Consider the following 23994-nt stretch of genomic DNA (forward strand, 5'->3'; position numbering starts at 1 on the left):
ACCAGCAGAGATGAGACCCTCACAACCAAAATACATACGTACAAAACCATGTACATTGCACACGCACAAACACACACACACACACACACACACGCACACGCACACTAACACACACACAGTTTGAGACCAATTTTCGTTTTATTTTTGCAAGTCGAGCACAGAGCGCAGTCCAACTGCATATGGGTGGAGTTTTCTATCTTTTGGTATTTTGCTCGACGTTGCCCTGGAAGAATTGGGCGTAACGGGGGCGTTTGGGCCTTTGTGCGCCGTTGTGGGATGGGAGTAGACTTTTCCCAGCCAATCCGCGCCATGTTCCTCATTTGCATCAAAATTAGGACGGTCGAAGGCAAATCCAAGTTGGCCTTGCCTGACATTGCGGAAACTAAAGCATCACCCAATTTGGGGAACCTACCTAACCTATTCCAGCAAGATGCCCTTCAAAACGCACATGAATCTATTATTGATTAGCTGATAAACATGCGTAGTAGTAGTAGTAGTAGTAGTAGTAATAGTAGTAGTAGTAGTTAATGGTGCTTGAAATTTAATCATTCCTTGAGTACAATTTATGTTCAGCAAATCCAATGCAGTCATGAACGACACTTAGTGCACTTTTTGATTACTTCTGGAAATTTTGACAAGCTAACCTCTGAAGCTTGTCTCTCGGTTATTTATCTGAAATTACTACTCCTTTTTTCTTTCGTTTTTTTCTGCTTGTGTGGATGCACTATGCTGCTTCTAACAGGTCACCACGTGTGGCTGACCTGTTAGAAGCAGCAAGTCCTGTGTGCAGTCATCATGAGAACACAAACTATAAGAACAGAGTGAACTCATCTCGTGCAACTCATCACTCATTTTTTGCCACTCTTTATGTGTGTAGACTACCATTTTAAAAAGTGTTCAAAATGTTTAAAATCATATTGTGTGTCCTCTGCCTTCGGAGCTAAGGACCGTCCGTCTCCTCGGATCTTGTTTTTCAGTGGACATACCAAATACGACATTATCCTCATATACATTCAAGAACAACAGAGACATCATTAATTTTAATTGTATACCAGAAAGTAAATGAATTTCAGAAAGCAAATACAAAGTGCAAGATAACATGAAAGACTAACCCCACAAATAGCGATGGTGTTTGTTCAAAAAGAAAAAGCGGACAGAAAATCCAATTAGATTTGCATTGTGCTAGCAAGCTGCAAACATCCAGCAGTGTTTGTGACAACGAGACGTTAAAATGAGGACAAACTGATACATTTGAAACTCTTACGCCATCACTATCAAAGAGCGAAATTTTGAAGTGGGCGAATATCTGTTGCAGTGGTCAGATTTAGCACTTTGGCAGTAGATAAAAGGAAACCCGTCTTCCCATGTTTAATTCAGTGTGAACCATGACTAACTCATATGAAACTGGGCTTCTGAAGTCAATTGAAGACTTCTTCAGTCGGTTACTTTAGAATGCCCTTGTATCATTACAATGTTAAGGGAGAGGGTCAGAACAATATAGCGAATCACAGGAGGTTCGTTTCATTTCTTTATTAGAGTAGTTTGACAGTGTAGCAGCAGTGTGCGACTATACTAAACCTTAATCCATTGCATGTCATTAACCTACTTGGCATAGCTGCCAGGCTGTTTAGTGTGATCGCTGCAAGAGAGCTAATGGACTAAAAGGATGTCATTAACAGCATCATTTATGCTTCAGTCAGACCCTATCAGATTTCAAAATTTTATCATGAAGGGCGAAAAGACACTGGGAGAGCATACTCCATTTTGATGCATGGTAAGTCTTATCAGTATTGGGTCCTGGGTGACCTTTAACCTTCCTTTGTCACATTGATTTGAGGTGACACTAAATATGTATCTTTGCCCCCCCTGTCACAAAAATCGACAGATTTGTTGTTTCCTCCTCAGTGTCATCATAAGTTAGTTGTTATTAAAAGGCAAACGCAGGCTGGTTCTCAGCCAAATTTAGCGAACTGACTCTCTGCTGTGTTTCTTTGAGAAGCCTTTGATGTTAGCAGGGGGTTTCTACACTTGCACTGATGGTAACGAAAGATACTTTAAGCGATTCTTTTTTATCTGGCAAGCTTAATGAAAGATTAATGGGTTTGATATTTCCCCTTGTTTATATTTTATTCCGAAAATAAGACATGATCCTTAGAACCCGTTAAAAGATTATTGGTCATGATTTTGAAAGTTGTCATGTCATGGTCATGACAATATGTTGATGAATCCTGCATGGATCTTGCTTGAACTGTTATTTGCTATTGCCCGGAGACATTTGAAATTTTCAAACAGCTTAAGTCGGTAACGATGAAAACTTTGTGGACTGTGGATTGAATTGTGTGTAAGGACGGACATCATATAACAACGGTATGAATTGTAAACCCAGTGTGGATTTCCATGAGGTCCTGAGTGTGCTACAGAGTTTTATTCCTACCTAGTGGTGATGTAACCCGAATTTGCACATGACTTTAAAGGTTTTAGCATTTGAGTCCAAGTGTTGTTTGTTACTTTTGTTTATTTTTGGGGTTCCTCATCTTTAACTTTCACTGGAACAGGTGGCAGCTGAGTGTAAATAAGAATCAGCAGCACTACCACATCTGAGACCGTAGTACTCAGTCAGGTGAGGTTGAGTGCCCTTTATTGCTCGGGGATGAGAGCCTGCCCCAGGTGGAAGAGTTCAAGTATTTGGGACTTTTTTTATGAATGACGGATGAAAGGAACATGAGTTCAACAGGTAGATGAACTCTGCAAGGTTTGCAGTCACTCTCTAAATAGATGGATGGCTGGCAGATGGTTAGATGAATGCATGTAGTATTGTGTTTTTTTTTGGTTTGTACTTTTTAAATGAACTATTGCATATTTTACTTCAATTGTCATAGAAAGGGTAATATAGTTTTGTTATTGTTTTAACTTGAAACACATTAATCCATCCATCCATCCATCCATCCATCCATCCATCCATCCATCCATCCATCCATCTCCTTATTACCTACGTATCATTATTATTATTAGATTCCTTCATCCAAACAATTTACACATTGACACCAAATACGTTGATATGCTTCAACAGAAGATTTGAATTGAATTGAATTCATACCAGACGATCTCAGCTTTGTAATAGCCTGTGTATGTTTATGATTTAAAGGTGTTTCCAGGAGTGCATCTTTGCATATACTGCCAATTAATGAAATTGCTTTGCATTGCTGCTGTACCTGCAAACGCACCACTGCACAATTGTTCAATTTTACAATGGCCCTTGTTGTACCTTGCTTCTTTCGGAGGGCCATTATGACTGTCAACCCAAATAAATGTATGAGAACCTCGTATTATATACAGTGAAAGCTACAAAACAAACTGACAAATAACTCGTTTTCAAATCAGACGAGTAAAAACTGGTCAAATATTTAAAAAAAAGATATTATGAAAAGGGAAGACAATTTGCAATTCTAGTAATGACACACGAATTTGATGCACAATTTGTCTTCGCGGGCCACATAAAATGATGTGGTGGACCGTATCTGGCCCCCGGGCCTTGAGTTTGACAACCATGTGTTAAACGGATTACTGCGCTGAAAACAAATAGTTCCGCAAACAATTCGGAAATAACATTTTGCCGGACTTCGTATCGTATCGTATTTGATTACATTCTAAATAAAGGCATATTTTATTTGCAAACCGATTTTGTTTAAGTACGGTTAACGCGGCGACCTACTGTATGTTGCACGCGGAAGGATTTTGCAAGGCTCACTTCGCAAATGCGCCACCTCAATTATCGCAAACTATAAATAGACGACCACAGAATCTTTTGTTCATCGACAGACTTCGTTGTTTGCGCGTAAGTATGCGAAACAACATGTATAGAATGTATCGGAACTTTGAATGTAAATGCTTTATTTCTGTTATTTGTTTGTTATGGCGAGGTATCGAAATAGAATCATTGGACTAATCGCCTTTTTGATTCCTCATTTAACGCACACGAATAGTGAAATGTATTGTGGCCCGATGATGCCATCAAATGCGCATTAGATAGATATTAGGTTTTATAGCTTTACTTGTGGTTGTCGTGGTATTTATTTAAATTAGCTAAGGTTAGCACAGTAAGCACGTTGTCAGGATCGTCACAATGAGCAGGTGCGAACTGGGGCCTACTAAACAGCAAATGGCTCTAAACCACGATTGATAGTTAACTATTTTCATTGATGCTCGTGTTCGAACGCTTGGCGAAGTGTGCCCGGTGGACTCTTGTGTAGAATTGTTAATTTTTAAAATCTTTAGTTTAGGAAACTTTGAGATTGAGGGAAAATGGCCAGTCAAGACAAAATGCCCATTCGCGGACGCTCGCGAGCAAGAGGCCGAGCACGTGGTCAGGATCCTGGACCGCCTGGGGTAAGTCAAGTTCAAATTTCTTAACTATGTGAGTGTAATTGGAGCTTTATACATGATCCATATATGCTACAACAATATATGCTATAAAAAAAAATGGTATTACTGATCAAATATGTGAGTTTTAGAAAGGTTAGACAGTTATTCCCATTTCAGGGCTGGGCAAATAATTTTTCATTGGGGCCATCATTAGATTTGACTGGCGATGCCCCCATTTCAAAGTCGCTCCATGCATAACGTGATGTACATTTTATGAAAGTGTGTGACACTCTGAAGTCATTTAGAGATTCTGTCAAAAACGATATATTCCAAATGTTACATGAGGGATTGTGCAACAGTCATGGCAAATGATGCATTTTTAATCTTTATTGCTCCTGCAAGACTCTGTCCAGAGAACCTGCACCAGATGTTGAAACAAAACAAGTAGGTGGTTTGGTTGGTCGAGGGAGGCAGAAGAAAGCTCTGGTACCTTTTACTGAAGAAGGTATTGTTTTACACGATGTCATGGTTCTATTTTATAAATATATATATGTATATATTAATATATATATACACACACACACACACACATTTTTACCCATAATCAAACAGCCCTAATCTACAGTCTTGTCACAATAACAATATAGGGCAGAGGGGATATTAATGATCTAAATTTGTCTATCGTTAAGCCAAAACGACCATCTTGAACGACAAAAGATGGTGTAGTCTGAACTTGTCATCAGCAACAATAGTAATCCTTGAGAAATATGACAGTTATATTCTTTTATTTACTTTGTTCAACTACTGGTTCTCGCTGTCTTACATTGTAGCTGCTCTGGAGATCTCAGCTGGATTTCGCCAGGTGAAGCTAGGAGAAAGAGGTGGACGTAGAAGCGATTTTCATGATGGCGGCATTAACACCAGGCTGACGATGGAGCATGTCAAAACGTCAAAGTCTGGTATGTTATTTCAAAAGCACATGAATATTCATTGTTGCTATTTCGACTGCAAACCTCTTCTGAATGACGACTTTCAATCAGCGGGAGTAACGGGGTAAATTTTTCTTTTGATATCTAGAAATATAGATATAAAGAAATATCTGCATATTGACTTTTTCAGGATCAAGTGGCTCGGCTATTCAGTTGTCGGCCAATTTCTATCGCATTGTGTCCCGTCCTCAATGGGTCCTCTACCAATACCATGTGGACTTCAATCCGCCAATGGAGGCCCGTCGCCTTAGAACAGCCCTCCTATTGCAGCATGAGCAAGTCCTGGGCTCTGCTCACTGCTTTGATGGAGCAGTCCTGTTTCTGCCTCAAAGACTTGATGACAAGGTGATGGCAGACTCCACATTGACAACACACGTGGCATGTAACAATCTTGTCCTTGACAATATAAATGATTATTGACCCTTTTCCTGCACACAATTGCGTGCCATGTGTCCAGGTCACTGCGCTGCATAGCAGGACAAGAAATGGAGAGGACGTGCAAATAACGGTCACGCTGACGAATGAGCTACCTCCAACATCACCAGTGTGCCTGCAGTTGTACAACATTATTTTTAGAAGGTCAGCAGTTTTATTTTCCCTTTCATATGCTCTCCGTTTTGACTCTTTAAATATTATATAAAAATTGTACACGGCTTCAGTAAGAAATAAAATAGAGCAAATATTGTATAAAAATCGTACACGGCGTCAGTAAGTAGTAAAATAAAGCCCGCATTGTTGATGGTCCACCATGTTTACATGCTATGAAATGCAGCAGAGGCTTGGCTTGTGACATTCTTTAAAAATGATGGCAACAGACCAATATTGGTGCATTATGGGTGGTCTTTATCTGTCTGTAACAATTTTTTGGGTATTCGATTAATGACGTCCATCCATTTTCTGTACCGCTTGTCCCCACGGGGGTTGTGGGCGTGCTGGAGCCTATCCCAGCAGTCAACAGGCAGTAGGCAGGGGACACCCTTAACCAGTTGCTTGCCAATCACAGGGCACACAGAGACAACCAACCATCCGCACTTACACTTACGGGCAATTTGAATTGCTTTATCAGCCTACCATGCATGTATCTGGGACTCGTAACGCCACATCATTTTTCCCTAATATTTATCCGATAACCTTTTGAGCATCCTTTGTTTCTTTTGAAGGATTTTGAGAATCCTTGGCATGCAACAGGTTGGACGCAATTATTACAACCCCAAAGATCCACTCAACATCTCGCAGCACAGGTACATGTTGCTCTCCTTTTTAACACACGATTTAAAAATAAATAAATGCTAAAGTATTTACAGTCATTTTTGGTAGCATTGGATTCTCATATGAAAACAACATTTCTGGGTCATATTTTTTTTTTTTTTTAACCAATGGCCTTGAATTATTTTTCCCCCTCCTTCAGACTGACTATATGGCCAGGCTATACCACAGCCATCTTGCAGTACGAGTCGTCCGTCATGCTGTGCACCGACGTGAGCCACAAGGTGCTGCGTAGTGAGACTGTGCTCGACTTTATGGAGAACCTGAGGCAGAAGTGTGGATCACAGAACTTCAGTGATATCTGTGCCAAGGAGCTTGTTGGACTTATTGTTCTCACAAAGTAAGAAGGACATTGAGATGAGTTTCGACATGATCAGCTGAATGAAACGCACTGACCATCAATTGACACACTAAATGTCTTTGTTCTTAACGATTCTTTTTCTACCCGTCTGTGTCATTGTTAGATACAACAACAAAACCTACAGGATTGACGATATTGCTTGGGATCAAACGCCCTTCAACACATTCAAGAGAGGGGACAAAGATACCTCCTTCAAGGACTACTACAAAAATGTTAGTTATACAAACTATTTATGTGAATGCTCTGATTCCTGGATGTGTTCCACGGAGTGTTTTTCTTTTTTCCCATGTATTACATCTCATTTGATTCCTTCACTATTTTTCTATTGATCATAGCAATACGGCCTGGAAATCACTGACTGCAATCAAGTTCTCTTGGTCAGCCACGTGAAGAGAGTTGCTCCAGGTCAAACTCCTGCTGGACCAGCTTTGCTTATCCCAGAACTGTGCTACTTTACAGGTACTCGCTATATATCGTATCCAAACCTTGATGCTTGTAATGATTGACTTTTGCAATTCTTGTGTTCAGAGAGCGAAGAGAATTTACTCTTAAACTTGTTGGCAAAGTAGTTGTAACAAACAAATTAAATGAAACGAATTAATCTCCTTTGTCAAGGCCTCACTGACAAGATGCGAGCAGACTACACAATCATGAAGGATCTCAGCGCGCACACCAAACTGGGACCAGAACAGAGAGCAGAACGCCTTCTCAGATTTTCTTCCACCTTGAACAAGTAAATCTCCTTTTGTGTCCAACTTGAGTTCTTGTTGGTATTAGGGATGGGTGAGTATTGGTACACAATATCTGTATCGAGCTGATACTGTACCAGCCTTATTTCAATCGATCAGGTTTTTGACCAATACCAGTCATCAATAACAAGGTGCCATCTTTTTGCACTTTTAGTATGATTTGATTTATTTTTAAACAGTTGCATACAAACAGTACTAATACAAGAACCACAAGCAACCAAACAACGGTGTATATCAATATATACGTATATTAAAATATAATTCTCTATCAGCAGTCAATCTCTTGGCCATATTCTTCACTTATTCAATTGTGGTTCTTGGAATTTGTGCAGTAGGGCTGTCACAAACAAATATTTTTCTAATCTATCATATTCCATCAATTGCTCCACCCCATCCTAGAGGGCTGCTCCCTCATTAATTTGTCAAACTGGTCTAAAAAGTTATTTTGAGCCTTTTAAACCATAACTGATACTTGAAGTAATGATGGTTGTGTTTTGAAATTACTATCAGGCTGTCATCTGTTATGAGTAAACCCAATGAAAAGTGGTCATTGCAGCTTTTTTATATGATCTCATAGCGATACTGAAGCATCGGGAGAGTTGACCAAGTGGGGACTAAACTTTGACAAGCAGCTCCTGAAACTGACTGGCAGAGTCCTCCCACCAGAGAGGCTTTTCCAGCAATCAAGATCGGTAAAAATGTGTCTATTGTTTTCTTTTAAGATTAAATTGATATTAACAGATTTGTCCCTTAGTATGGTTACAACCCCCGAACAGCTGACTGGTCGAAAGAGATGCGTGGGTTACCTGTGATTCACTCGCCACCTCTGCAAAATTGGCTGCTGCTTTACGCTCGACAGAAGAGCAGAGAAGCTCAAGGCCTCCTGGAGACTCTGTATAAAGTTGCAGCTCCACTTAAGATCTCCTTACAAAAAGCTGTCATGTGAGGGACATGAAAAGTCTGGAATCACCCATGTCGTTTAAATCCAGCCTTTGTCGTTAAACTGTCGGGCTTTCTCCTCCATTAGGATTGAATATGAAGATCATCCGGAGTCTTTGCTGCGAACCCTGCAGCATAATGTCCGAGCTGAGACACAGATGGTCGGTAGCAAAATCGTTATTGTTCATAATTGATCTGCATTTGATTAAGTCAGTGTTTTGTTGCTGTGCAGAGGGGTAAATATTTCTAAATGCATTCAAATGATGCCTAAAGCAAACGGAAATGTTACGCTTGTTTGTAGGTGGTGGTGATCCTCAGCAGCAACAGGAAGGACAAATACGACTGCGTTAAGAAATATCTCTGTGTGGATTGCCCCACTCCCAGCCAATGTGTTGTGGCCCGCACCATCAGCCGACCTCAAGCCCTCATGACAATTGCGACCAAGATTGTGTTGCAGATGGCCTGCAAGATTGGAGGAGAGCTTTGGAGTGTGGAAATACCTGTAAGTCTCAGGCATGACTACTACAAGTTACGCAAATGATTTGTTCATGGTTCCCCTGTCTAAAGGTGGGTGATATAAGCTTCAAAAGAGGGCTGCACAATATCAGAATCGCCTTTATTGTCGTCGTACTCAGTACATCAAAAATTGAGCGCTGCTTCCTTGGTGCAAACAGCAAATTAAGAGCACTCAGAACACAAGATAAAATGTAAAAAGGATATAAAATATATACAAAAGGCAGTATATATCAATTTCACTATATTGGCCCATATAATATGTCAAACATGCAATCAGTTTCTGATGGAAATGCATGCACACAAAGAGAAAACCCAAAACAAACACCGTTACAGTGACATTTGTTGTGTGCAGCTGAAGCAACTGATGGTTGTGGGTGTGGATTGCTACCACGATATTGCTGCTGGGAAAAGGTCCATCGGTGCTCTGGTGGCTAGCCTCAATCAGAACATGACCAGGTTTGTGAATGGAACCAATGCATAGCTGCTGCTAATCTGTCACAATGTATAACATTTGTCTTATGTTAAGATGGTACTCTAAAGTCAAACTGCAAAGCCGAGGTCAAGAAATTATGGATGGACTGAAGATGGCCTTTGCTGGCAAGTTCATAATCCAAAAATAACTACCCTATGAAAAATCACAGAATATTAGTATCAGCAAAAATCTGCTTTGCAGGTGCGCTCAAAGACTACTACAAATTCAATAAATGCTTTCCATCCCGCATCGTTGTGTACCGTGATGGAGTGGGGGACGGCCAGCTGCACACTATAGTCAACTACGAGGTGGCCCAGATTGTCGAATCCATCAAGTCCATCGGCCAAGACTACATGTGAGTGTCCCTCTGGGTGACCCTTGAATAAGCATGGCACTGATGAACTTTTTTGAACTGCCTGTCCATTTGGCCAGGCCCAAGCTGAGCGTGGTGGTGGTGAAAAAGCGCATCAACTGCCGGCTCTTTGAGCACAGCAATGGAAAGGTCTTAAACCCACCTCCAGGGACAGTCGTCGACTCCGAAGTCACACGTCCGGAGTGGTACATTTAAGCCTTTTTGCTTATCCATAATAATTGTCATGATGTTTCCTTTTGGAAGGACAAAAATGATTTTCACCTCCATTTGCCAGGTACGATTTCTACATCATTAGCCAGGCTGTCACCTTTGGAAGTGTCTCTCCTACCCACTACAACGTTGTGTACGACACAAGTGGACTGAAACCTGACCATATGCAGCGGCTCACCTACAAGCTGTGCCACATGTACTACAATTGGCAGGTAAAGTCACCTTAAACTTCATCCCCTCAAATAACAAATACAAGCCCCAATTCCCATGAAGGTTGGCATGTGTAAAAGGTATATTAAAAAATACAATGATTATAAATTCCCCATTCATTTCCAATTGCACATTTACTGTACTTTGTTTCCATTTGAACTTCAAATTATTCATGCTCATTCAGTTCACCTTGAGGAAAAATATCTTACATGCCCCAAACTGCTACTTAGAAAAATTCTAAAATTTCCTCATTTGAATACCCGCAAAAAATGAATTAGGATTTCATTTTTTCCCCTCTAATTTCTACATTATTTTGATTGCTACAAACGTTCCAACTTGACTGTTCAGCTGATCCCAACCAATGCCAGTACCTACCACTTACCTAAAATTCTACAATGTCACTCAAAAACTGTATTTTTGTTTGTCTAATGTCTTTTTTTTGACTGATTCAAATTGTTGCAACTTTAAAATTAGTCTTCTCCTGCCTTGCCACCTAGTGTAGAAAGTAAGCACTGCAGTACAATGCAATGAAATAAAATTGGCGACGGCAAATGTTCCTTCGCTCCTGTGATGTCAGCCACTAAGGGTCACCCCTGATTAAAATCTTTTGACCTTTCTCCCTAAAATAATCTAAGTCACGAATGATTTTAGAACAGGACTTAGAACAAGGACCTTCAACGGGAACCCACATCATTTGAATAGGTGCTTGTAATTAACTGCCCTCTGTTTGTAGCTTTAAAAATATTTTCTTTAAATTGTTGTCCAACATTCCTACCTCAACCCAGTCCTGATGATTTCCATCATTAATGCAATATACCAATTTGCTTTTTTGGGGGATTTCCTTGTAAACTATTTCCTGTTGTTGTTTTTTTAGGGGATCATCGCAGTCCCTGCACCTTGCCAGTATGCCCACAAATTGGCCTTCCTTGTTGGTCAAAGCCTCCACAAGGAGCCCAACGTGGAGCTGGACGACCTCCTCTTTTATCTCTAGGGAGGAAGCAGCCCTGTTTGGCTGTTTTCTTATGTTATCTGTTTTGTTGTTCTCTTTGTTTGAAATAAAGATCTAGCAATCAATCAATTGCATGCTATTTGTAACCTCGAGGCCTTTGGTCCGTTCTAAATAGAGAATTTGTACTTTGAAAGAATACGTTCAGTGTGATAGAGCAAGACAGGAGTGGACTTTATACCTTTTTTTTTTGGCTCGGTTTATGATGCTTTACTCTTAACTCACCCAAGCATACCTTCTTAAACCTAGAGGTGGATGACCTCTTATTTGTTGAGATGAAAAATGCTTGTTCAGGTGTTGGTTAATTTTACGTATCATAAATGTGGATTTGCCTTGAGGTTTTGCAATGTGCCTGGATAAGGTGTCAAACAACACGAACATATTCAAGATGGCAGACATCATAGCATCTGTAAAAGTCAAGGTTCTTCAAAAAGAAAAATACCTTATCCATTGGTTGACCACAATCAATTTGTGGGAAAAACAGGTCATCTCTTAGTCAATCAGACATGCAAATTGTTAAAAAATATCAAATTTATTTAGAAAAGATTGCACATGCACCCACACAGTAATCCAGCAATATAGGCTGATTATTCTTATAATAAAGCTAGCTCACATTGCAAACTAAAAGATCTTCACACCATGAGAAACGCTTGCACTGCATAATTATAAAGTGAATGTACAAAAAGGCAGTTTGAAAATCAAGTATAAACATTTATAAACAATTTACAAAAGAGCAACAGTCACACAAAAATGCTTGGAAGCAATGTGGGCTAAAGGAACTATTGGTCGAAGATAACCATAGACTGACATTTCTGAACACCAAGTGTATCCATTTTACAGATTGCGTTGCATACGTTTGAGCTTTCTTTTGGCAGTTGAGAGTTTTTGTCAGTGTGAATGGGTCCCTCCCTTTTGATTCATGCGGATAAAATGGGATTAACGCTATGATGGTCATTGTACTGTTGGGGGCAGCTAGAAAACAGTACCTTTCAACTGATCATACATTCACGACAAACGGAATAAAGAGTGGCTACGTATACTATCTACATTTACAGTACCTTGATCCTGCGTCATCTGAGAATCAGGATCTGACATTTCAAATGAAGCAGGTTTGGGTCCAGGATAGAGGGGTTCTAAAGAGGTAGCCTTTTGTCACTTTAACTGCCACTCTCAATCCAATCTCCAAAGGGTCATCAAATAACCAAAGTGCTCATTTTTACCGATGTTACTTTTTGGGGCGAGGGGGTGCATTTTAAAGTCCGGGGCAAAGAACTCCAGGAGTTATAAATATCAGATCTGATTGTATGGGAAAAGGACATTTCTTGAGTGCCACGTGACTTTGTAGACAACACAAATAAGACATTTGCAGAAACTTGGTCACATTTGATCATGTTTAAAAAAATAAATAAACTGATAAGGCAAGTACTGTATATGGAGCTTTGACCTACGATGTGTCTGAAGTGACTGCTGCTTTGCTTATTTTAATGGGGAAATCCCGAGTGGTCACTGTAGTACTCCTGACAGCATACTGACTGCACCATGTAAAATACTCCCACTTTCCACAAGTAACTTGTCAGGTTTTGCCAAAGTAAAAGTATCAAGGAATAAATGCCACCTGTTCCTTGTGTGTCAAAAGAAGATCAAGTTGTCAGTTAACAGCGCCAAGCAGCAGGTTCTTCCCTTCGGAGTGTAGTCCTTTTGTCCTTATGGAGGCATGCGTGTCCAGCGGGGCCCTGATGGGAGTGCAGGATGCGTGGATGCACTGTGGGAGCGCTTGCTCTTCTGGGCCGACCCCATTTGTCCCACGGAACCTAATGGGAGACCCGTAGGGGACAGTTGAGGGTGTTAAAAAGTCATCTGTCGGTCACACCATCAGTGAGCTCAAGTCTAGCTCTAGAAGAAAACCAGAAGCACTCTGAGGCCCCGCTGAGTACAAACACAGCTTGTCTTGTTTCTGTATGAAGCTGCCCGCAGTCAAGAACAACACAGCGGAAGTATCAATTTACTTCCACACTTTAACAAGACGACATTTCCCAAATAACGGCAGCTCCTTACACAAATTCATTTGCCTTTGGAGACAGGAGGGACATTGCACATTCACTTCTTAAATACATGTATCTATAGAGGCTAGTGATACAACTGGGTTACAGAGAAATGACTGGTCACGACTCCTTTTCTGTAATCATAAGCTAAAAGGCTTTTCAAGTTGCACTTTAGGGAAGACATACGTTACATACGTACAAGTACAGTACTGAGATACGCTGTGGTGGCTACTACTGTATGTATGGACAGAAATATTGAGGCACCTCTGCATCACTTGAGTCTTCATTTTAGACAATTTGAATGACTACTCATAAAGTTGATGAAATTTGGCTGTCCGGTGAAATTTTAGGAGGAACCTGAAATGCACCATACCCTTTATGGGTAATGAAACATCTACACTTTCAAATGCAAATGCGCAAGTCATACTGAAACCTTAAAGTTAGACATTTGCATTAAAAAGTTTAGAGGTTATAAGTTTATCTGTAAAGGTTTTACAGTGCAGTGAGATTTCACCAAAAAGCTGAATATTCTGTACCTTCTGCGAGTAGTGTATTATGGCTTCAACTTAGTTCTTCTGGATATGTGAATGTATTCCCAGAAGAGTGGAAGCTACTGTAGTTGTCATATATGCAAAGAGAAGACCGCATCCCTGTTGTTATTTTGTTTTTACTTGCTGGAAATGTAATGGAAAGGTGTCCCAAAACTTTAGTCCATTCCCTGTGACTTTCTTCTTCTAGAGTATAAAACCTTTGACGTTAAAGAAAGTATCATCCTCTACTTTTGTTTTAAATACAGCTTGCTGCTATAGACACGGATAATAGTTATCGTACTTTTTGGACTATAAGTCGCACTTGTTTTTTTTGTTTTTTTTGCATGTTTTGGCTAGGGGTGAAACCTATACTTAGCCTACCATGCATGTTTTTGGGATGTGGGAGGAAAGCGGAGTTCCCGGAGGAAACCCACGCAGGCACGCGGAGAACCAGTGTGCACCGAGCCGCTCTGTTTTAAAATGTCCAGTGAAAATGGGAATACTATACAATGGGCACTACAGTATGGTAGTTGCCCTATCAGTCACGCTGGTCATGATAACAAATCAGAGAACCTCTGAACATAATAGAAAAATAAACATTTCAACTAGACAGCGACAAAGGCCTGAACGGCACCATAAAAGAATATCATACTCTGCAGATTACAAATTGCGAGTGGTGAAATATGCTTCTGTCCACGGTAATTGGGCAGAGATATTGGAGTGAGTGGAGAAACTTGTGACTGGTTTCTCTTTCCACCAAGAAGAAAAACAACAAAAGCTAATCGCAGGCTACCAGTCCACTGTAACGAGTCTACTGTAACCAGGAAAGGGTTGTCAGCGTGTATTGTGTCAGATAAATCTTAACACTAGGGGACGCCATTTCTTCTTTTTGCCATCACAATAGTACCATCTGAACTTTACATATTGTTGACATACCTGTATCGATGCAACCTTTAGTACGGCGCGACTTATAGTGGCTGGTGCGACTTTTAGTCTGGAAAATACGGTCATTGCAATTCAAATCCTTTTAGATCAATGTATTTGAAATAGTTTATATACTCGTACTTTCTAATCCCAAACCTTGGATATGTCATTATAAAGTGAACATATGATTATTGGCAAGTGCGGTGTTAACTGGGTTGGAACATCTGAGGGACGGGGACAGTGCAAAATCGCCTTTTAGCTTAGAACGAGTTACAGCAGGAGACTTGTTTAAGGGGACAGACACCGTCATGTACAACACTCGGAGGAGAAACAACTGAAGATACCACACGTCTTGTCTAATGCATTGGCTATGGCTACTGTTACCTAGCAACACAGTAAAAACAGCATGTTGAGTGTTTTGGCAAACCCGAGAACAACCGTCACCCTGCCTAAAAGTGTTGCAGCATTAAAAAGGAATGGCATATCAAGTGTACATATTGCATACCGGAAACTAAGGGTACCCATGTCATCTGCATTAGACGAGGGGGGAACGTAATCTTGGTATCCTCAGTTGCTCACTTACGTGACGGAAACACAGCCTTTAAGGTGTGAAATGAACACTCTTCTTCTGTTTTGCCAAGCAGGTGAGGAAAAAAAATAACAAATATACATATGGTGATGATGGGATTTCAATAGTTGGCATGATATAAAATGTCAAATTGGAATACAGTACAGAAAAATATTGGATGGCAGCCATTTTTTTAAAATCATTGCATACTGTCTTTGTTAGACTAAAATAACATTAAAAATAAACACTTCCAATGGTAATGGGGGCTACATTGCAAGAGAGCAATATCCCCCCCACCCCATGCCCCCCAAAAAGGCATTCAGAAGAATGTACAAAAGTGACTTTTTTTTTCCCCAAGAAAATGTTGAAAACTTCATGCATGTGATCTTTTAGTCATGCTGGCCTAAACGCTATGTTGTACATGAAACTCTTATCAGAGAGAGTCCACTCAAATACAAACGGTGTTTAACTGCTGTTTTTGAGACAGAACAATTACAAAGTTTATACTTGAATTGAAAATGCTTTATAAATATTTGATATCAATGTACAGTTTTACACATTGTAGAGCTTTTGCCATAAACATAAAAATAGTTCTGCCAAGTATTAGTCTTAAAAGTTTTTATTATAGTCGATCGTTCACATCTATTTCCACCATCAGTCAAAATGTCCTTGCACTTTGACCAATGAGACACTCACGCACGCACGCACACGCACACACACACACGCACACACGCACACACGCACACACACACCAACACACACACACACACAAACAAATAAAGGGAACGGAAGAACCGGGAAGCAGAGGAGTAAACGTAATGAGAGGCCTAGTACTGCGAAGGAGCATGTACCCTTTTGGTCTTTATCCGTGTGGGAGTGTCCTGCGGGTATCGTGATGGTGAGTCCGTGAGAAAAACCTCGACATCATCAGGCACTTCTTCTAGAAAGTTGGAAGGAACAAGACCGCTGTGTCCGTTGAGCTCACCCTAAGGTAAGGAGTATAAGGATGGTGACACTTATTTTCATTTATGTGCTACTTGTGAGGACTTTGTCTTCACGCAATTACACGCACTCGTAGGATGACAGTTTATATTTTCCTCCACCACTTGAACCACATTTTGTCTTATTACAGTGCTGCACTATACTAACACTACTAAGCCCTTTGTAGTATAGGCATATGTCATACATTGCCTTCTTGTCAAGGGTATCGAGTAAATGCAACAGTTAGTTGGTCAAAAGTGGCAAAGGTTGTTGTTCGGACTAAAAGATTACCTGAAAAGAAATTTCATTAAAATGACAGTCAGTCATGTGGCTTTCTGCTTCATTCTGCTCATGTGCTGTTTGTGAGGATAAAGTACATACTATTACATGGATCTTAAGTGTGTATATTAACACTATTTAATCAATGTATTGGCAGCTTCCCATTTAAGAAATTTCAATGTCTGCATTTTCCCCAGCAGAGGGCGCCAAAGACCTATGAGGGAGGCTTGGCATGTGGTAAAACTGAAAACAACCAGGTCAGAACATCCCAGATATTTATTTAGACAATGACAGGGTGGGAATATACTAGCCACCTAGTAGTACTGTACCTAGTTTTGGAGGTGGAAAAGCATCATGAATACTGCCACTTAACCCTTTCGTGACAACACACACAAAATCCTCTAGAATGTATTCACCTTATTCCTGAGAGTTCTCATGGGGAAACCGATATGTTAGAAAATTCTGCTCCCATTGGTTACAATGGCTTTCACTTCACTGTGTGGTATTTGACCAGTACTTTTTTTTTAATGTGAAATTGTAAAATTTACCCCGTTTACGATTTTTCTTTTCAAATGTCTGGAATGTTTGAAAGGGAAATTAAAAACAACTACTTACATAATAAAATCCATCTTCATCTATTTCCCCAAAAACAGTGATGACATCTCCAGCACAGAATGTCAATTCAGCCTGTCAGAATGGAAAATCAGAACACACGAAGCCTATTACACTTATGTCGTTACAGACTTTGTAAATACATTCCGTATATTTGGGGGGGAAGGGTGGGTTCACACGCTAACTGTGTCCTCCAAATTAATGTGAAGCATCACATTAATGGACACCAGTGTCAGTTGGACTGGAGTTAACTGAAAACTTGGGACTATTGAAGAGAAAGTGGCAGCACAGTGGGCGCATCTCTTCTGTGATATCCTCTCGGTCCAACAAACAAGCCAAACAGTCATAGTACAGTCAGCGGTGTATGTAAAGCATGTCGCAGACAAGTTGACACAAAGACCACAGTGAGGAAGGGAGATGCTAGCTCAGGCATTGTGAAGCGCTTTGTATTTGTGACCGCTCTGGACTCAGAGCTGTGAACGCCACCATCTCCTTTGGACCCCAACACTTAAGGAAGAAAAACACACACAGAGCAGACAGCGATGCATCTTCCTCACCATCACTCACCTCGTCATCTAGTCTGTTGCCCTCATACTGTGTCGTTGGGTGGGTGGGAGTGCCAATAGAAAGGTGAGAGTAAGTAAAAACCAAGGGATGGGGGGAAAAAACAATGTTTTACCTGAACCTTTCTTAAGCATTAGACAGAGTAGATCGAGCAGTTTGACATAGGCCGCCTGCTGCTAGAGAATTGTTTGTCAAATCCGTGATCAAAACTGCTTATTTTCAGTGCTTCCTCACATAGACGATATGACGATCATGTCTTCCCAAAATATTTTAATTATACATTCGTCCTGAATTGTTGATACGCTGGGCCAGATTTTAACTTTAAAATCACATAACATTTAAAAGTCTATAAAAAGTCATGAAACATTTGCCATATGTATTTTTTTTTTACAAATGGCTTCATATCCTGGATTTTATTAGAAGATTTTAAAAGTTGCTGATAACATTAAGATCCTTGGCTCTTTGTTCCAGACATTCTCACAAAGAAAATATAAATACGATGTTTGGAATTATTTGTCAAAATCTAAACAAGGTTTGAAAAATATCTTTAAAAAAGTCATGTGTCCCTTTCTATACGTTTACTGTTAACGGTTTATGGAATAATAAGCACAATTGTTTTTCAGTCATGAAAAGCTACGTCTACATTTACGTACTCAGGAAAAGAAACGAGTGCGGTGTTAGGCTATCTAACTTAAATAGATGCATGAGGTGGGCAAATGTTTGATTCCAAACGTCTACATCAACCTATTATGTAGAAGTGGAAGAGAAAATATGTTTATTTATAGACAGATGATAACAATGTGAGCTGAAGACAAAATGGACAGCTTGAGCTGTATCTAGTAATGTCACAAGATTTCCAAAAAGTGACAGTCTGTCAAAATGTTGAGTTTGGTTGGAATGGCCACTTCAACCTGAGCACATACCCAAAAAATTTATTAAAACTGGAGGATGACTTCCAAAGAAAGTGAGTTTTTAGTGTCATGGAAAAAGCAGTATGTGCAGTAGAATAAATTATGTACTTTAGTGAAACTGTTTTTCCCTGAATTTATTAGGGTATTTGAAGTGCTCATTCCATTTTTTTTAACAAAAATTCCACAAAGATGGTGTTTACTAGGACAGTACCTCAATATCAATGTTTGGGGAACTCTCTCTTGGATCGTAGTCATACAGCGCTATCATTCTGCGGGTTGACATCGAATGCTGACGGCCGCTCCGTCTGTTCCTCTCTGCCAACGAGATGTTACAAAAGCAGCAGCATGAGGCACACACATTTGGAGTGGCTTGTAATTGTAAATTTGACCACAATGTAGGCTCTCAGTGTTAGTAAATAATTATTATTCTAATTAATTGTAGTAGTGGTGCAAGTAGTAAATAAAGTAAATAAGAAAATAAATGGGCCAAAGTGGACAAAAAAATGGAGGTCACGCTATTGCCTATGACAAAAACATGAAAACCAAAATTTCACTGAACTGTCACTGATAACTTAATTCCTACAGAATATATCTAATTTAAATTTCAGAAGGCTAAACTGATGTCAACAATGTAAGCAAAGTTTCAGGCAGCTTTAAAAGAAAGAAAATGTTAAGAAGTAAGAAGATCAAGCGAGAAGCAGGAGACAGGACACAAACCTCGCTTGGACTTTCTGGACCTGCGATTTATTGAGCGTCCACCTTTGAAACGATCACAGTTTACTTCACAGGAAAGAATAAAAAATGGGAAATTTTGGGGAAAAATAAAGGAGAGTCAGCAGCAGAGAATCAACCCAGAGACAACAACATGGTGCCAGTGTACAACATTTCCTTACCTAACTTGTCCACAGGAGTGTTGAGTGGGAGAAAGCCCTGTTTGAGTAGCTGGCCCATCATGTTACCATCCTCTATTTGGATTTCAGAGACCATGTTACAAGGAATCAAACCCACTCGGTCTCGAATTTCTGCCCTGTAGAAGCCATCCGTGTCTTTATTTCCAAACACCTACAGGGACAAAAATAGGGGCAACGGATGAGCGAGCTTAAACCTGACAGACAAATGGAAAAAAAAAAGATAACACGATCCTTTATTTTGGAATGGAAAAAAAACAATTACATCTCCAAAAGCTGTTAGGATCACTGGAATTATGGGCATAATATAAAAGAAACATAAACGTCTGGTTATGTGTTAAGAACATGAAGGACGGATTAGACCTGTGCAGAAAACTTCCCTTTACTCCTGGACCTGATTTTGGCATTTATCAGTGAAACGTTCATAGGGCAGACATGGATCTTGACGGATATCCGTAGTATCTCCAGGCCAAACCCTTACCTTGATGACCTGGCCCTCCTTAAAAGGGAGCTCCTCATCAGCAGCATCAGGATTAGGAGACATCGACAGCGGGTCGTAGTCAAATAGGGCCACAAAGACACGTGTCAGCTCATCCGCTTCTGATTCCTCAAAGTAATCCTGCGAGCGGCGATCCCGGCCGTGCCTGCGTCCGCCATAGCTGTCTGAAACAGAGAGAAGGCCTCTGCTGCTACTAACAGCCTTAAAGAGCCACACGGGCTCCAGTGGCCATGAGAGCAGGATTTTGTTTGTTAAAGCTGACAGGAAAAGACTTGACATGCATGTGTGCAAAAAGAGCCAAATGCTGTTCAAATGATTTTATTCGATTCGATTTCAAATGATTTGAATGTCGTATTTTACGTTGCAAGCTTGACTCTGTTGTCACACATATGAGCTCAGCTGTGTGCGTGACATCACAGAAAAACATTAAGCAGCTTTTTGGGTGAAGGGAGAAATGAACAATGTGCAATATGAGGACAATACAAGAAGCAGTTGCTCATTGCTGTTTCACTGCCTTATCTCACAAAGGGCAAGTCAAAAGCATGCCTTCCTTGATTTGGGCATAATGAGGAAAGCATTCCTACATCCAGGGTTGGTAATCCCATGCTTGTATGCCATGTGTGAAAACAAGTGGAAACAAAAAGGAGAGCAAACACTCGTACCAGACACAGAAAACACGTTAAATACCCTAATCGACAACGACTGAATCAAGGCAACTGGGATATTTTTGATTGTTTCTTTGAATTGTGGCCAATAAATATATGAGGAAAAGCGGAAAGAAAAGCACTAGACTCCTTAAGAACTAAGTCAAGCCACTGGTTCAAGCATGGTAATGTCAGTTCAAAGTAGATTTGTTTACTGAACAAATCAATCAACTCTGTGGACAGAAGTGCGTGAAGGGACATCACAGTTGACACGTCGTTTTTTTTTTTTGTGGACGGTGGTCAGGGAAGGACACAGGCAGAATCCCCACTAACATCAGGAAGGCTTTCACTCACTGAGGCTTTTTTCAAATCTGCCAAGAGAAAACAAACCACCAGACTCAAGCCTGAAGATAGAAACAGGAGGTGGAATTTTGTGGTCCCATATGTGGAAGGTTTGTCAGAGAACCATTGTTTGGCATTGCAGACGCTCGTTTTGCTGACCACACTGAGCGACAACTACAGTACCCTATTATTTAATCGAGAAAGAGGTAGAGGGACACCACACCTAAAGTTTACATCTGACAAAGCCTTTTAGATTAAAGGTAACGAACGGTGCCGTTGCCTTGATTCAATCTTTGCAGATTACCACGACCGACTGAGAATCAACACGGATATCAAAAACCCTAGAAGTTCTCAATGACAGATAAAGGACAGTGAGGGGGGGGGAAAGAATGAATCTGGGATCAGTTCTTCATGCTTCATGTAAATGTTTGAATGGCAGAACAGTCAGGCTGAACAATCGGTCTCATGAAAAGCCTTTTGGAATAATGGAAAAAGTGATTTATTGAAGTTAACAACTGTGATAGAACAAGAATTAATAAGTATGCAACTGATTCTTCCCAACACTGTAAGTGATTTTGGACTGTTTGGGGCAGTGGAATCACTGAAGTGGGATGATCCAGAATTTGAGCAAAAATTGCAAGAGTTCCATGTACTGTAGGGTGCTTTGTTATTGACGTTTTTTCCTATCAATATTGTAACTTTGTTTTTCACTTGCTTGACCACGAATGACTCAAATTACACAAGTACCTTTCATAAACAAATTATGACAGCAACACCTTGGCCCTTGATTTTTTTTTCCTATTTCCTTTCCTGATCAGCATCTTACAACAACTTGTGTTCCACCCTAGAAATTACACTGTTCATGGGAAATTAAGAGTGACAAGAGCAACCTGGTCTAAAAAAAAAAAAAGGGAAGTGTAAATTAAAGAAAAAACAGGTGGGCTGATGCCATTTTTACATCAAGCTGCAGCAACAGTTGAGTTCAGTTTGGCAGCAAAAAGTGATTGATCTTGTAATGTGTGTCACAGTGTAACCCACAAATAAATTACAAGAATGATCTAACGGTGCTTCACGACAACTCTGGCTTTGAATCCATTCACCAAATCAACTTCAGTGTCTCTGTATTATGGTGAAATATTAATCTGGTCAATTTAAATAATGTCAAACGGAACCAAACTAGTGCTTAAAAGCATTGCAAGGCAGGGTGTTTAGGTTAGTTGGGATTGAGGTAGTAGAGGTGGAAAGAGGTGTGGCCAATCTTCCCCTGGTCACTCATTCTAATTATGCTAGTTAGGTAAATAAACTAAGTGTCCAGCAAAGAACACCGATTGTGATGCTATCGCTGCCGTTCTTGGCCTTTTTCTGGCTTTGTCGAGGTGAACTCTTGGTGAGAAGCTGCGCCACGTACCATATTGATCCTCTGAGGACATAGATGGCCATATCCTTCGCCGAGCTACACTGCCATAGTAAACATCGTCCTTGACAGGTGAGAGGTTCCCCTCACTCCCCTCACTGTTACTGTCCATGGTGATCTCTACAGAAGACACCAATCACAGCATTACGGTCAGAGATTCCACACACACCCACACACCCACACACAACGTCACACAGCTCATTCAATCATGCTGGGAGAGTTGGATGAAGTTGTCCTATAGTAAGGGACAGGAGGTTGGGGAAGTGGAAGACACAAGGCAATTAGGACTCCCTTTTTGAGTCATGTAAAACAGCAATGCTTGCACTGTTGCAGTGGTGACTTGTTGACCACTGTAAACACACAGCTTAGGGCTGTAACTCCTGCAAAAACTGCACATGGACATTTGGCCAGTCCAGCTCATGACGATGTAGCTACGAGGTATGCAGACACCTGATAAAGGGGCCACAAGATGTTAATGCGCTATGGAAGTGATGTACAGCTCGGCTCACATGGGAAAGGGAGAGACATGGTATTGATCGCAACAGACATCAGTGGCCTCTAGGCGGGGATGGGGCGTCTCCTCATTTGGTGACCTCACTAACCAATGGAAGGGATGGGTCGTCCCTGAGGGGGGGTGCCAATGTGAACCGGCCTCCGCCCTGTATGGTCCAGACGGTTGGCATTTCCATGAGGTGGTGAGTTTCCAATGAGCTTTAGGATAAGAAAAGACAAATAGTTACAACAATAGGCTACCTACATCATGGGGAAACAGTTGGCGTTTGAAACAATAATTTAAAAAAAATCCCACAAGTTTGTCAAAACAACTAAAAAGTCTTAGGAGCAAATGATCGAGTCCATTTGTCCTGAGGGAGGATAAATCATAGAAAAAAACAAACAAACGATAAAGAAACAAGTAAATCAAATCAACCCCCAACATAGACCATGGTTTGGGGTTAGTAGCACAACTAAAGACCATTTGTTTTGCTCTGTGCATGTCAGCTTCATGACAGGAAATTCACAAAGGTGTTGCAGAAAATAAGTGAAGTTACCATGACAATCAACAAAGTACAGTATCATAAAATAGGATTTTTTTTTTTGCCGTAACAAGCAAAACAGTTAAGGTGGAGTGACTTAATGAATAACTACAGGAGAATAGGAATTTACTATATGTGAGTATGTGAGATGAGATTCTGCAATTAACCTCCGAGCACAACACTAACAAGTCATGAAGTATGACTTATGAAGCCAGCAGACAGAAGGCATAAACTAACCACGCTTTGCACAGTCAAGCAGCTTAGCAACTGCTGCTCATTAGCCATAAAG

General features: G+C 40.5%; 2 protein-coding genes across 2 annotated transcripts in view; one reads left to right on the forward strand and one right to left on the reverse strand.

Moving 5' to 3' along the window:
* The first annotated feature begins 4320 nt into the window (after positions 1 to 4320).
* On the forward strand, positions 4321 to 11627 carry piwil1 (piwi-like RNA-mediated gene silencing 1). The gene is made up of 20 exons (XM_037257829.1): positions 4321 to 4395; positions 4765 to 4867; positions 5193 to 5321; positions 5482 to 5696; positions 5809 to 5930; positions 6512 to 6592; positions 6760 to 6957; positions 7082 to 7190; positions 7314 to 7437; positions 7594 to 7711; positions 8305 to 8419; positions 8482 to 8669; positions 8755 to 8827; positions 8968 to 9168; positions 9535 to 9638; positions 9709 to 9779; positions 9856 to 10009; positions 10087 to 10212; positions 10302 to 10449; positions 11322 to 11627. Exons 1-20 carry the CDS (start codon positions 4321 to 4323, stop codon positions 11436 to 11438), a joined length of 2571 nt encoding a protein of 856 aa, XP_037113724.1. The 3' UTR covers positions 11439 to 11627.
* Positions 11628 to 11966: 339 nt separating this feature from the next.
* Positions 11967 to 23994, reverse strand: part of rimbp2 (RIMS binding protein 2) — a 67315-nt gene continuing 55287 nt past the window's right edge. Inside the window, 11 exon segments of the mRNA XM_037257805.1 lie at positions 11967 to 13201; positions 13203 to 13264; positions 16369 to 16503; positions 17393 to 17464; positions 17957 to 17983; positions 19076 to 19179; positions 19582 to 19644; positions 19758 to 19926; positions 20254 to 20435; positions 22666 to 22791; positions 23274 to 23382. Of these exon segments, the coding sequence (XP_037113700.1) occupies positions 13102 to 13201; positions 13203 to 13264; positions 16369 to 16503; positions 17393 to 17464; positions 17957 to 17983; positions 19076 to 19179; positions 19582 to 19644; positions 19758 to 19926; positions 20254 to 20435; positions 22666 to 22791; positions 23274 to 23382 (1149 nt within the window). The 3' untranslated portion in view covers positions 11967 to 13101.

This window comes from Syngnathus acus, chromosome 9 (genome assembly GCF_901709675.1).
Source record: "Syngnathus acus chromosome 9, fSynAcu1.2, whole genome shotgun sequence".
Lineage (NCBI taxonomy): Eukaryota > Metazoa > Chordata > Actinopteri > Syngnathiformes > Syngnathidae > Syngnathus > Syngnathus acus.

Excerpts from the sequence above, each read along its gene's own strand:
- piwil1 (XM_037257829.1), top strand. The coding sequence starts at position 4,321 with ATGCCCATTCGCGGACGCTCGCGAGCAAGAGGCCGAGCACGTGGTCAG. Across the intron at positions 7,438-7,593 it reads AGAACTGTGCTACTTTACAG|GCCTCACTGACAAGATGCGA; the intron begins GTACTCGCTATA and ends TCCTTTGTCAAG. Across the intron at positions 8,670-8,754 it reads TCCTTACAAAAAGCTGTCAT|GATTGAATATGAAGATCATC; the intron begins GTGAGGGACATG and ends CTCCTCCATTAG.